At 52.2% G+C, this 15,433-nt stretch overlaps 1 protein-coding gene across 1 annotated transcript; it reads right to left on the reverse strand.

Annotated features, from left to right (window-relative positions):
- On the reverse strand, nucleotides 1-7,122 carry LOC119095138 (evolutionarily conserved signaling intermediate in Toll pathway, mitochondrial). The gene is made up of 7 exons (XM_037218021.1): nucleotides 6,955-7,122; nucleotides 5,780-5,977; nucleotides 5,053-5,122; nucleotides 4,248-4,474; nucleotides 2,747-2,960; nucleotides 2,233-2,361; nucleotides 1-1,234 (listed from the first exon to the last, which is right to left on the reverse strand). The coding sequence occupies exons 1-7, from the start codon at nucleotides 7,120-7,122 to the stop codon at nucleotides 1,071-1,073; spliced, it is 1,170 nt and encodes a 389-aa protein (XP_037073916.1). The 3' UTR covers nucleotides 1-1,070.
- Nucleotides 7,123-15,433: the final 8,311 nt, after the last annotated feature.

Below are 15,433 nucleotides of genomic sequence, written 5' to 3' on the forward strand. Positions count from 1 at the left end.
TCCGACTCTTATTGGCACGCCCGGCAATATCTCATGCTTCAACAGTCACATCAAAGTCAACGGTTCCAAATCAAAAGCGACTGTGAATCTGTGTCAAATACACCCGCACATGCCACTCGTTATAGCACTCCAAAACCACAAAATCTCGCTTATCTTTTCTCACACAGATCCGCTTCTCCTGCTTCATTATGTAACAGACAGCTGAATGTTAAAGACGCTCCTGGTAGTTGTGTCGCCCTCTCGCCCGAGTCACTGACTGGGTCGGCTGCGATCGGACAGCGTTTGTATTCAAACACTACCTGCACGGCCAGAACAGCTCAGCCCCGTCAGCACGCACCCAGCGGCCCTGCCCCACGCGTTTATGAGCTCGCGCTCATTTCGCAAGCGCTGGGCCAATCCACCCCACAGCAGACAGTCACCGTCCGCACGCAGTCACTGGCGCAGCGCGCGGTCATCTGAGCGCCACCCACAGCGCGGTGCCCCACCGAACAAAGCGCGTGCAATCATGCTCGGCAGAGCGCAGGTCACGGCGCATGGTCGGACGACCGCGTGCCGCGCCGCGACCACGGCGGACGGCCGGCCGCCACGGGGCCCGGCCTCAAAAGCGCGCTGTCATCGGCTCGGACGTCTTGCGCATACCACTGAAGGGCGCGGCGCCATCACTGACGAACACCACAGTGACGTCCCCGCGGCTGCTGAGCGCAGCATTCCGACCGCCCGTCGCCTTTCCGTTGCATTTGATACACGCCAGATGCCGCGGCGCCGTGCTGGGTACGGCACGATCACTAGACACATCGCAGACAAGAGACTGGCGGCTGTAACCCTTCTGCGTGGGTGATCCTTCCACGACTGTCTTGTCCGGTGGCCGTTATCGAAGCCTAGAGCACTGCAATCATCATGGGAGGCAGCCCTGGCGTGACGTCATGACTTTTGCGTGACGTCACTCTCACCCGTCCTCGTCCAGGTCGCCCACATTTGACTTCGTCACTGGTGAGCAAACTTCGAAAAGCGGCTCGAAAACGGGCCACCCGCTGCCGCCGGTAATACAGGACCGCTACGCGGGTGTGACGTCACCGCGGGTCGGGTGTGACGTCACCAGCGTCGGGTTCGGAGACGGTGGCGACATCTGTGACCGGCGAGCGCAGCGTGAAGAGGACGGGCAGCTCGGCGAGCCGCGGGGTGCGCCGCTGCAGCAGCCGAATCCACGAGAGAAGCGAGTCGCGGCTCGAGGTGCCTGCGGGGTGGCCACGGACGGCAGGGCGTTACACTACAGGATGCACAGGGGCACCCCGTGCAAAGCAACCACCTTTGGCGTGTGGTTCAGGCGCTGAACAGTCCCATGGTCAAGGGTCGTCATACAGGACTTCTGAACCGGTCTGGGTTCGAAACTTGGAGAGTGATGTGCTTGTCTCCTCCCCCGCCCATCACCCGCCCAAACACGGAGGTCCTCAGTTGGGCGACCGTCCCCAGCGCGTGAACCGGACACAGGGCGACCGTCCCCAGCGCATGAGCCGGACACAGGGTGTCCCGCAGCATCTCAGCGCCCGGCACCTGCACAAGCCACCCTGGCAAAAAAGGCTGCAGGCAAACCAAGCCGCCGAGCGGGAACGGCACTCAAGGTTTAAGGTATCAACGGCAAAGGCCGTTTGACGTGGACGGAGTGCGGCCCACCCAAGGAATTCAAAATAAATTAAAAAACGGTTGACACTCGTCTGCCATGTGTATCGCATGTGTTAGATACGCCTACGATATACGTGTATCAGACGTACAAAGTGTAATGAGTTGGATGTCAGGCTACTTGAAATGCTGCGTACATTTTCATTCAGCCGGTACCTATTGTTTCCGGTGCTTTTAAACGCTACCTTTCATGCAGTTTTGTCTCTGGTGGCTTGAACCTTGGTCACATGTATACGGAGAGCGTCCTTTTGGCATTATGAGTTAAAACTTCTCGTGCTGAGCTAGCGACCTTCAAAATACCAACGACCTTGCTCCTAACTTATTATGCAGCATGTTCTCAATCGATCACGATCTTTATCCCGTCCAATCTACTGCTTGCAGCTTTTAAATTAATGTTTTGCAAACCAATATCTTGTCGCGAGCCATGTTTTACGACCTTTCTCTTACGACCTTTTCCATACCATCCCTCGCCACATGACCTCTCACCCCACAATCGTGGCCGACCGGCACTGGACTCCACTCACGACGGCCTCCGGGCCGACCGTGCCCTCTCACCCGTGACGCAGACGGCCATGATGGTGCCGTCCTCCTGCTTGTGCACGCTGGGCGGCCTCTCGTCCCAGGCCGACTCCCGGTCGGTCCGGCTGCTGCGGCGCCACGTCCAGTTCTCCAGGTAGGTGATGTCTGGGGCGGGGTAGGGCCGTGCGGGTCACGGCGAGAACAGCGGACGCCGCCGGGCGCGGAGGCTCCCGACGGAGTGTGCCCCCGCCCGGCCCCAGGCGACGTACGGGGTCCAAAGGACGGGACGGAGGTACGACCGCGACGGGGCAGGGATTGTAATGGTATTTCAGAGGGAGGTGGTCCGAAGGTAGATAACTACAACATGCTATCAATACGGACAGACATACAACGCTGTTCACAGCCGCCAGGTCTGGTGAGAAGCAGCGCCAACAGCGCTCCATTTACAATTCAAATGCTGGAAGATTCCCACTACGCTATTCATTCCCTGTACCGTCCGAGTCCCATCCCCCATCGACCTCACTGACCCAGACCTGTCCCATGACCGTACCGTCCGAGTCCAGCCCCTCGTGTTTCTGCTGCTCCTGGGGCTCGGCGCGCAGCACGAAGTAGCTGATGGACTGGTCCTGCAGCCAAACACGGAAGCCGCCCTCCACGTACAGCGGCTGGTCGGTCGGATGCTCCTCCAGCAGCGCGCGCTGCTGCTGGCTCTGCCCAGACACCACCCAGGTGCGGTCCACGGCGTCCTCCGGCAGTTCGTCCTCCTGCCGTCAGGGGACAAGGTCAAACACCGTGAAGGTGTGGTTTTCAGAGTCCTCCGGCAGCTCGCGCTCCTGCCGTCAGGGACAAGGTCAGACACCGCCCAGGTGCCGTCCTCGACGTCCTCTGGCAGTTCGTCCTCCTGCCGTCAGGGGACAAGGTCAGACACCACCCAAGTGCCGTCCTCGACGTCCTCTGACAGTTCGTCCTCCTGCCGTCAGGGGACAAGGTCAGACACCACCCAAGTGCCGTCCTCGACGTCCTCTGGCAGCTCGTCCTCCTGCCGTCAGGGGACAAGGTCAGACACCACCCAAGTGCCGTCCTCGACGTCCTCTGACAGTTCGTCCTCCTGCCGTCAGGGGACAAGGTCAGACACCACCCAAGTGCCGTCCTCGACGTCCTCTGGCAGTTCGTCCTCCTGCCGTCAGGGGACAAGGTCAGACACCACCCAAGTGCCGTCCTCGACGTCCTCTGACAGTTCGTCCTCCTGCCGTCAGGGGACAAGGTCAGACACCACCCAAGTGCCGTCCTCGACGTCCTCTGACAGTTCGTCCTCCTGCCGTCAGGGGACAAGGTCAGACACCACCCAAGTGCCGTCCTCGACGTCCTCTGGCAGTTCGTCCTCCTGCCGTCAGGGGACAAGGTCAGACACCGCCCAGGTGCCGTCCTCGACGTCCTCTGGCAGTTCGTCCTCCTGCCGTCAGGGGACAAGGTCAGACACCACCCAAGTGCCGTCCTCGACGTCCTCTGGCAGCTCGTCCTCCTGCCGTCAGGGGACAAGGTCAGACACCACCCAAGTGCCGTCCTCGACGTCCTCTGGCAGCTCGTCCTCCTGCCGTCAGGGGACAAGGTCAGACACCACCCAAGTGCCGTCCTCGACGTCCTCTGGCAGTTCGTCCTCCTGCCGTCAGGGGACGGGGTCAGACACCGCCCAAGTGCCGTCCTCGACGTCCTCCGGCAGTTCGTCCTCCTGCCGTCAGGGGACAAGGTCAGACACCACCCAGGTGCGGTTCGCGACGTCCTCTGGCAGCTCGTCCTCCTGCCGTCAGGGGATGGGGTCAGACACCGCCCAGGTGCGGTTCGCGACATCACAACCCGAACAACCCCCCCCCCCCCCCCCCCGGCCGTCGCAGCGCGCCCGACATAAAGATCAATCACCGTGCGGGCATCTAGCGCCCCAATCCGCATCCGCGCGTCACCTGCGTCACATCGCAGAACGGGACGGGCTCGCGCCGGGACGACTCCCCGCTGCCGCGCCGGCCCCGCCTCGACAGCGGCCGCTCCCAGCTCACCGCGAAGGTCGTGACCTCGGAGCGGGCGTCCACCGAGCAGATCTGCGCCACCGCCAGCTGCGCCAGCGCCAGCACCTCGCTCGGCAGTGGGCGCGGCAGCAGCCACGGCGACTGGTTGCGGAATTTCGGCATCCAGTACAGCATGCGCGCCAGCTTGCGCACCGGGAACGAGAACTTGCCGAAGATGTTGATCAGCTGGTCGCGCAGCTCCAAGTCGGGCATCACGCCTGCCGGGCAAACAGGGTCACGTGACACCTGTACAGGTGACGCGCATGGGTGTCACACGACACCTGATGATGCGACGTCAAACGCCGCCAGGACGATGACATTAGCGCACTTTGCATGTGGGGGGGGGGGGGGGGGGGGCGCAACACGACATTAGGATGCATGGTTGAGGGAAGCTTTCATCTGCAGTCTCGTGCTACACAACATCTCCTAAGACGGCACTGTGTCTAGTAAAGCGCGCTCAACGCCACGCTCTGCGAGCGGCCTGCGTTTGGCGCGCCCTGACGCCCCTGGAGCGGCGGGCCGGGCGTTACGTTCGCAGCACGGAGCGCTACACCGCATCACCACTGGGGACGTCCACACCAGCTGGGCAAAAGCACTCTCCCACAGCTGCACGCACACGACCGCGGCCAATGCTGCTGCACAAGGAGCGATCGCCTTCACAAGGGCCGGCGTCGCACCGCGTGAGGAACCGCTAGCAGCACGCACGCACGCTCGGCGCCCCGAGAGCCTGACGAAGGGCTGCAGACAGCTGGCTTCTGACGTTTCAGCCCTCACCGCCGCTGAGGCCGCTCCTCACCATTGTCCTCGATCTGCTGGAGGACGTCGATGGCGCAGTTCTGCTGGCGCGGGTAGTGCATGAACTCCACCTGGCAAGCAAGCCCGCGACAGGCTCAGTCGATGCCTGCCTTCACACAGACAACAGAGATAACGTCCCCAGCGAACACTCCACTCGCTGGCAATACAGCCACTTCCATTACAAAACAGAACACCACCACAGTCACGCTCACATTACGAACTTCATGCAAGACGTGCCTCGCGAGTTTTGACACGCGTCAGCGTGCTCTTGGATGTATATTTAGACTTTACGCGGTGCTGTCGCACAATGGAACGTTCGTGCGACGTGCCCACAGTCGACCTGTCGTCTCTGGGATTACAATACCGAGCACATGGACACAATCTCACTCGTAAGCACCAATGGAGCACAACTGCACAAAGCACAAAACACACATGGCGCGGAGCACAAACCGCGGCAACCTCGCTCGTTAAGATAAACGTCATCCCAGTGTTAGGATATTTCAGACTCCATTGTCGCAGCATTGTGTGAATAACCTGTTGGTATGACGACAACCACGGAGAGCGCCACGAGAGGTGTGCTGATCATTTATACCAACGACAAAACAACATATTCACACCACCGACAATAAAAAGACGGCACCATCCAACACCCCACATCGGGTTTCATGTTCAAACCTGACATACCAAGCCTTGACCATCACTTTCCGATCATTTTCCAAAGTACATACCTGAAACACATTGGTGGAGACCAGCTGGGCGGTCGGGAACACACCCAGCACCTTCTTATAGGCTTCTAGGTCCTTGTGGACACCGAAGTTCTCCATCTCCTTGAGCGCGGCGTAGATGAACTCGACGTGTCCCCTCTTGTGTACCGTCATCTCGTGGAACATGTCCATGGCCGCCAGATAGGTCTCCTTGTTCTTCTCCTGTGGTGCCGTGTATGAGTATGACCGACGTTGTGTATGGATGGAATGCGCAACATTGGCAACACACATATTGCTCACGCAAGTACGGAACATTACTGATCAACTATCACATTTTGAATAAATTATCAGAGGACTCATCATAAGAAAACTTATCTTTCACGCACAAATGTCAGGAGTGTGATGTGTTGTAACCATTCCTGAAACATTTCAACCTTCTGTTTGGCACAAACGGCTTTGAGACCCCAGTATGTGTTGGGAGTTGTCTTTTTTGCTTCCCCTTTGAAGTCAACAAACCAAATTCAAGTTAATGCAAAAATAATCTTGTATCATAACTATAACACAAAGTGGGCAGCCAGGTAGTGTTTTTGTAGCGCATACTGCTGTGACATGGACGCCCTGCTTAGCCACTATATATATATATATATATATATATATATATATATATATATATAAGTAACATCAGACACGGCACGCACTCTGGGGATCCTGACGCATATTCCCTCAGCTGAAGTAGCTGTAATTTCTGGATCAGTGCTGAGTGGTAGCCGGATCACGCAGTCCAAACAACACCTAACGCCAATGGTACAACGCCCAAATTTTCAAGCAGAGCACATGCAGAGCCCACTTGTTCTCGGCTTCATTGAGGAGCAGGGCAGTATCCATGGCTTCATTCATGTTATTACCATGTGTTATCTTAGATTACCGGATTCACCTGATTTTCTTTGTGTTTCTCACATGTACCGGGCTAAGTCCCTCTCTCGGCCGCCTGCCAGCACCGGCAGGTCGCACCTTAGCGCCAGCAAAGATGGTGTGCGGCACCAGCCGTGAACTCGCACCTTAGCGTTAGCAAAGATGTTGCGCGGCACCAGCTGTGAACTCGCACCTCAGCGTCAGCGACGGTGGTGCGCGGCACCAGCTATGAAATCGCACCTTAGCGTCAGCGAAGGTGGTGCGCGGCACCAGCTGTGAACTCGCACCTTAGCATCAGCGAAGATGGTGCGCGGCACCAGCTGCGAGCTCGCCGGCTGGTCGCGCCGCAGACCGGCCGTCGCGTGCAGGCGGCGGCCGGCCGGCCGCGGGCGGACGCTGCGCAGCCGGCACCAGGTCACCCGCAGGCCATGCGGCGTCAGACAGCGCTGCAGCATGCTGGCCACCGACGCTGGGCCGCGGCCGGGGTGGCAGGTCACGGACGGATCTCTGGCACCTGCTGGCCGCTCTCTAAAATGAGGAAGCATGTGCAGTTGTTGTAGAAACTTGATAGCTAGTTGGCAATGATTCCAGGAACAGAGTTAAAACATTAGGTGCGCATTGGGTATGGTTTAACAGTGGGCTTACATCAGCAAGATGTGAAAAAGCAGCTTTGCTGCTAATCAGGCTTGTGATCAATGGCCTGCACCAGAAAATGTACACAGCTTTAAAGCAGTTGCAAATATCCTAGAAGCTACACTTTTGCACCAGCTCATCTCAGAATTTAAAGCACAGTACCACGCATACCACCAAACATTTGTTTCGTGAAGGGTGGATCTAAGGGAGCCAACCGGGACATGGCCTCTCAAAGATGGCCCAATCTTGGCAAAAAGTGGCATACTTCTGAGCTTTGGAGGACATCTCAGCGGCTTTTATCGCAAAAAGCTCCCTTTAACACTCATTGACATACGGGAAAGTAAAATTTTATGGTCGCAAATCTACTGATGATCCCACAACCAAAATGCATCATAGGTATACAGGTACTCATACAATCTCATTCTTAACCAGGGCCGCAACCATTGAGTTGATTTTCTCAAAGACCAATGACTACCTCTGCTTGCTCGAAGATAAAACATACTATGACGGTCAGGAGTGTCAATTTTGTAAATGATTGAGCAGGGGGCTGGACCGATGTGTCAAAGCCTACCAGCCACACCCTATTTTTTCTCATCGGTTTTAGCTCACCTGATTTTCACAAAAAGCACTTTATAGTTGTAAGTTTTGTATTCCTCATGATAAACTTAAATTAAGAAGCACAGCACTCATGTGGGGACAGATCCAGAGCAGGAGGGGGGGGGGGGGGGGGGGGGGAGGGTACTGGAGACACGTGTCCCTTCCTATCGGAAACCAAGGCGCCCCTTTAGACGCTACCTTGCGGCACCTAATGCGCTCTTCTATGTCGATCACTAGCGTAGGCGTAGCTCACTGTCCCGTTTTTGGTTGTGAGGCCGGGACGCGGTTATCCATAAAGAACAGGCACTCGGGAGCACTCCAGAGCACTCCAAAGGCACTCCGGAGCTTTTCAGCTCAACCTTTCAATCATCGGCAAATCTCGTGGTCCTAGGTATGTCAAGTTTATCGCAACGTTTCTCCGCTCAGCCGTTTCGATTTATATCTGGCGATGAGAGAGAACACGACTTGTATTACAAGACGAACTTGTATTACAAGTTCTAGCGTTTGTAGGTGCACTGATATGCACAAGCTCGCGTTTCCACACGGTGGTTAACATCCAGCTACATTAATGGATCCAACTACTAGGCGTGGGTACCAAGCCATTCGGCAAAATTACACAGGGTGATACAATTTTATTGTTGTCTTTGGCCTCAGGTCACGGCGTCCCCCTGACAAAAGCAGTGCAGCTTTATTTAAGATCCAGTTTTGGTATGACAGGCAGGCGTCACCCAAAATTTTGGCCGGGCCTCAGCACTGAGCAACATTTTTGATGCCACTATGTTTCATGGCATCAACAATTCATTGTGACCAATATCTGCATGGGATTAAGGCCCAAAAGAAACTGCTTCCATGACAAACAAAAGACATTCTGAGTGAACAGTAATGAGAATTTGTGGAAACTGGTACAAAAAGGCATGTGCTATTCATGGGACCACTGCGAGCATTCTTTCAATAAATTGCCACCATGCTCCTTAGGTGTGTACAGAGTCCATTGACCGGGTATGTTACATTATGTCACATTATTACATACATTACATACAGTCACATTATGCAAGTTATTTTGATTTTATGTGGACTGGTTCTTTATCAGCATAGCAAATAAAGGATCCCCTAAAAAATCAGTTGGACTTAAATGCAAAATATTGCATGTTATTAATTGACACCAGTTTCTGCTGAACACAGCAATGCATTTCTTCCTTAGACACTTCTTTAAAGCCTGAACTGGTACATTCCCAAAAGATGATAAAACAACACAGATTAACATTTTGAACCACAATGGCCACAGGATGACAGATGTGGCCCAAACATTCCCATAAAATTGTCCTGAACAGGATTGTTGAAAGCACTGCCACTGTTACAATCACTGTTATCTTATATGTATCTGAGTTTAACTGTATGTAACTGCTTTCTCAGTCACAGGCTATATCTCATGACATGAACACTTAGTGAAGTAGCAGCAAACAGACATCACCTTTATCACAAAGCCATTGGCTGTAATGAGTAAATTCTCGCAAAGAGCGCATATTGCTGCAAATGTACCAGTGGTCATTACCCAGGTCCATCTTTCCTGGAGCTATTAAGTTATGTTGATCACATTCTGGATGTAGTGAAAAATGTTAGGGCGGGGTCACCATCCAGAAAAAGTGTTAATGTCAAAGAAAACCATCTGGCTGTTGGCTTGATAGTGTCAGTCTGGTTACAGCACATTCACTAGTTGTGTAACTGCATAACACCTCGGCCATTTTGTGCTTATTTGATAAATGTAGTAGGGAAGACAGGCTCATAAGTCTGTATCAGCCCTCTTGTGAGATACAGCCATAGCCTCCATTATGAGTGTTTAAGTCTATGTTATGTCCTTAGACATGCACAAGAGTAGAAACAACTCAGCAGCTCAATATTCACTGATATTAAAAACCTACTTTTTCAATCAAAATTTATTGAATTTTTTCCAGGGTAAATAAGAGACTTTGGCTTACTGCAACGCCTTTTATTTTAAACGTGTGCCTTTTTTCGAAACGCACAAATAAATAACCACAAACCCACTTTTTAGCACCGAATCCGTAACCGCATCATAGCTACATTGCTTTAGCCCTATTCAATCCATGTACAGAACATGGTCCAACCGAACCCACAAATAATGCAACACAGCAGTATTTCCAACCTTTCCAACACTGCCCAACCGGCCTAACCAAACCACGCCAGCAAACGCAAAAATCTTCTTGGCACCGAAATGTCTGTGCTGCGTCAGATAAAGACGAATGGAGTGCGTTAAATTACTGCATAATGTTTCGCAGCTAAATTAGTTGCATAAATTAAAACTGCCACGTTTTATCTATCTCAGCAGTTCGGTGCCATTAGTTATGGTCCCATTTAAGTACTGTTACCACTTGGTTTTATAACGACAGTAATCAGCATCAGCAATAATGGAGATAAGGTAAAACAGGTTACTAAAATATTTGTCAAGACAGAGACAAAACTGAAATCTAAAGAGAAATCCTGCATATAAGAGGAAGAACTTTCATCTGTTTTATTGTGGTAATTTGATCATTTTGCTCTAGCTGTTGTGCAGAAATGCCTTTTGATATGGCGTAAGATTGAAGACTTGGTTGCAAACTCCCAGAGAAATCTTCGAACAGCATGTTAGGGCAGTGAATAGCGGCCAGCGTCGCGCACCAGAGACAGGGGCTTACTGAGGAAGACATGCCTACAACTAACTGAGAGGTTCACGATATCGCTTAAATTGGTTTCTCAGCTTCTGTGTGGTCTTACACGTTGTTGGTGTTTTCGGTGGAGCCCGATAAAACGTTGGATAAGTCTACGTGACCAGAGTACGCTTATTCTTGAAGTTGAAATCCTGGTCTCGACTTACCTGTCTCATATTGGTTACCCACGGTGTAACTATGCAGGGTCCTTTTGCACCGGCCAATTTCCCACGTTTGTGGGGTTCATAAGTCGACGTGTTACTTTCCTGTGGCTTTGCTTTTCCACCTTTGTCCGCCTCATTAGCTTAAAGGTTGATCAGAATAGATAGCTTACCATAATGTTGATGTATTTGATTATATTTGTTGCAATTTTTATCTTTTAACTTAAGTATGTTGCACATCCTAATGCCAGTTATGGGCATAGAATAACCTCAGATGTTGGTGTGCCCTACAGTACCAATCATCATTATCTGTAACCCTTGAAGTGGAAAGGAGGGGAATAATTGTGAAAGAAATTGCTTGCATCAGTCCCTCGATCACCTGAATGTCTCTGTGCATCACCTGAATCACACCTTGGATGAGGGAGGGGTGATTCAGGGATAATTAAGTTGGCAAATGACTAGTAGGGAGTTAGGTTGCTATGGGGTGATGCAAGCTTTGTGGGCTATGAAGAAGATCCTTCAATAGTTTTGGCTGAGAGGCTGATGTTAGCTTTCAGCTGAACCACACTTCAAGTGTTGAGACTATCAGTCTGCACCATCCCACCCTGTAGAAAGACTGGTCCAAAATTATCCAGAAAATACTTGTCCATGAGAGCATTGTGTTTTTGTGTGTCTGAACATCACTTAAATATGTTATAGGTACCTGGTACCTACCTGATGGTCATTTTTGTCAATCCCTTGTAGGTCTTGTTTATGTCAGTCCTTTGATATGAATAGTGGTTGGTCCACAGCATTGTCAGCTGAGTATCTCAGTCTCTGATGCTGTCATTGTCATTGCTTGGTGTGCTTGGATGTTTATTGTGACAATGCCGAGTAAACTTGGAACTGCTGGCACTTCAAAAATTTGCAGATCATCTTTGTTGGAAGTCTAGAACCAGAACTAACCATATGCATGATTATTTGTATGGAAATATATGACTCTTTTTCAAATCAGTGAAAACATCTAGCTTGGGGGTGGGGATGCAGGCAAATCCAGTGCAGCATGCCAGTGATATCAGTGATGATCCTCTTGTTTGATTGTTTTTACCCCAGATATTCATTGTGAGTCCTTTACTGTAAGAACATTGGCTCTTCCCAGGTATCAAGTTTGGCAATGTTCCTACCAGGGACCAAATGATGATTATGATGAGAGTCACAGATGGAGCAGCAAATAGTTGCAAAGAAACATTGAGTGGCCTGCATGGCCACATGCTGCTGTGTGACCATTAGCACATTTTTTCTAGGTTAAAACCAATGTTAACAATGAGAACAGCTTTGTTTTGGGCTGAGTAGCATTGCTAAGCTGCTTTGCTCTCTTAACATTAAGGGCAGTTTGGCTTTGAACTGAGAAACACTGCTAAGTTGCTGTGTTTTCTTGCAGAGCTGTGTGAGAGAGCCACTCCACTACTGCGGATTCCACGTCGCCCACGGCTGGAGACAAGCAGACACGATCAGCCATGATCGAGGTCACGTGCAATGACCGGTTGGGCAAGAAAGTGCGGGTCAAATGCAACCCGGACGACACGATCGGCGACCTTAAGAAGCTGGTGGCGGCCCAGACGGGCACGCGCTGGGACAAGATTGTGCTCAAGAAGTGGTACACTGTCTTCAAGGACCACATCACGCTGGAGGACTATGAGATCCACGACGGAATGAACCTGGAGCTGTACTACCAGTGACCTGACAGCGCGTTAAGTGGTCTCCCGTGCTCCAGTGGCACCTGCCTCGGCCCCTCCGTGCCTCCGGCTCGCGTCCGCCAGCGTCTAAAGCAGCTGCTCCTGCTGCTGCCACTGCTGCATCGCATGGAGGGGCGTCGCTGGATGGAGAGGGGTGCGACGCCGGGGTTGGCGGCACCGGGACGGTCCTTCCTTGGGCCAGTGCTCGGGTCGGTACTACGGGGCCCGCCGTCAGCTGCCAAGGGCGCCAGCGCCGTCTGTGATGACGTCACACGGGACGACGGGGCTGGCTTGTGATGCGACCTCTGGTGGGCCGAATGATCGCCAGTGATTGTTCAGGGCCTGGTGAAGTGCCCGCCGGCCACCGGAGTCTTTTTTAAAACGTGTGTTTTGTATGTGGGGTATCGGAGAGCTGAGCACATTAAGGCTCATTTCCCAACCAGGAAAGGAACATGTCTCTCAGCAAGACAGTTCCTTATTTTTGTTACCAATCTAATAACACTCAGTTTTGTTTAAGTTTGCTGGTTTTGCAGTTGAGTGCTGCAGCTTTAGCTACCTTCCTTGCGCTGTGTTCGCGCCTCGGATATGAAAATAAATCAAACTCGTACTTTCCACACGTGACGTCGCTGCCTTCTCGTTCAGGTCACAGTATAGCTGGGCTCCAATTTTACGGACGCTTTCAGGGACTCCGAGAGGATCCTGCTGAAACATTTGATGATGTGGGTACGTGATCGCCTCGGGCGAGTGTGACACGCTCAATTATGAAAGCATTTGTAAAGCGGAGACTCCTCCAGAACTAGTGCATTTACTGCTAACGACAAAGCTTCCACGGCATGACTTCTAACGCAAGCGCTTCTACGCGCCAGTACTACTAATGCAAGAGCTTCTAACGCATAAACTTTTACGAGATAAAACATTTTATGCAAAAACTTTTTCGCGACATGATTGACATTCTTGGGCTCTAACCACGTCTTTAATTGGCTAACGGGACCCTTGGCTGGCTCACAAAACCTCTGTCTTGTACGGGACCAGAGACGCTATTAAGCATTCAGGGATCCCGGGTCGAGGAGGGGCTCCCCTTTGCCACAGGGACCTCGAGCGAAGTAAGTGCAGGCGCCGTTACTGGCATTCGATGGGTCGTGGCCCCGCTCCTGTTCAGTTGTGAAAGCCCATGGTCGGTATCGGGATTCTCCTGTCCGGTACCGTCGGCATCGGGATTCTCCTGTCCGGTGCCGTCGGTATCGGGATTCTCCTGTCCGGTACCGGACTCCCTAAACGACAGCGGAGCCCCTTCGGTTCCACGAGAGCCCGCGGGCCACGCCGGAGGCCATCTGGCTGATGGAAGTCTGCTCTGTCCCTGTTACACAGATGGGGCTCTGGCTGGTAGGGGTCGCTGTTGGGTGCCGGGGCCCCTGAACAGAGGGCCTCTCGTTGCCTCATAGGTTTTCATAGTAACTCAAGAGGAGTTCCTTCGACTGAGATCGGAAGCCTCTTGCTCTGCCCCTGTTCGGCTGATGGGGATCCTGGCCGGCACAGAGCTCCTCTTCAATGCCGTGGATTCCATGCTCCGTATCGGAGATCCCGTGCTTCGTATCGGAGATCCCACGCTTCGTATCGGAGATCCATGGCAACTGAACCGATCCTCTGTTCAGTTTCCTGCTCAGTACCGGGGCTCCTTGGCCAATAGAGGGGCCCTTAATGTGGCAGAGGCCTCTGAGCGGCGCCGGAGAAGGGTGTCTAATATCCTTGGGTCTTGGTGCTGGTCCTGTTCGACAGGTGGGCCCAGTAACGGACCCGGGGTCGGTGAATCAGGGTCGCCTCATCACTTCCGGGACTTCTGGCCGACAAACGGGCTCCCATAATGTTTCAAAGCCCGCAAAACCCCGGTCGGTCCTTTGAGCCATTCGGGCCTGAAGGGCCCACCGAGGGACTCTCGATCCCCAAAGGGGTTTAACCCCATGGGTTCCCTTGCATCTCCCCGGGCAGGGATGATGCCTACCGATTGAGCAGCTCATGTGGTGCTGTCAAACGCTACCTACACCATCGGACCGGGCGTGTGTCACCATTTAAAGTATGCGTTTTAAACTGCGCACAGCAATTTTCATGGTAAACATGTTTGGAAACACCTTTTTAATAGTAAACATCAACATGAAATCATTTGCATAGCAATGAATTGCAGGCAAGCATGTGCATAGATGTTGCACATTTGGTCATGTGCAGAAATGCCCAATTGTACTTGTACTTGTACGCTTATCGTTACAAGTACAATTGCAGACCAATATTAATTAGGATGCCACGTCTATATCGCATAGAAGTGGTACGTTAGAAGTTATACCGCGTAAAAACATTGTCGCGCAAAAGTTTTGCGTTCGAATGTAACCGCATGGAATTTTATACTTTAGAAGATTCTGCATAAAAGGTTATGCTGCACAAAGGTTTGCGTCGGACATTTTGTTACCTGGAAAGAATTTTGAGTATGAGCTTTGCGTTAGAAGATTTGCCATGTAGAAGTTCATGCGTTAGAAGTTCTTCCATTGGAAGTGATCTCGCGTAAGTTTTCCGTGAGAAATTTTGTTGCGTAAAAATAAATATTACAGGGAAGCTTTTACGTCAGAAGAGCGGTCTCGTAGAAGCGTTGTGTAGAAGTATTTTCATTAGTAGCTTTGTCGCTTAGAACGTTACGCGTCAGAAGTCCTTGCATTGTATCCAGTGTCTCATAGAAGCTTTTGCATCAGAGCTTTTGTCACAGAAGTAATATCGCGTAGCAGTTCTACCGCACAAATGTTTTGCATTACAAGTTCTTGCATGAGAGACAATGCCGTATAGAAGTCGTGTGGCGCGAGTTCCGTCGTCAGCAGTATTTGTGTTAACGATATCGTCAGCACACTGTGCAACAGAGGTTCCTGAGAGTTTGGAGTTGGACGAGGTTCTCGGCGGCGGAGAGTAACATTTCAAGCC

This window comes from Pollicipes pollicipes, unplaced genomic scaffold, assembly GCF_011947565.3.
Source record: "Pollicipes pollicipes isolate AB1234 unplaced genomic scaffold, Ppol_2.1 Scaffold_4219;HRSCAF=4965_pilon_pilon_pilon, whole genome shotgun sequence".
Taxonomy (NCBI): Eukaryota; Metazoa; Arthropoda; class Thecostraca; order Pollicipedomorpha; family Pollicipedidae; genus Pollicipes; species Pollicipes pollicipes.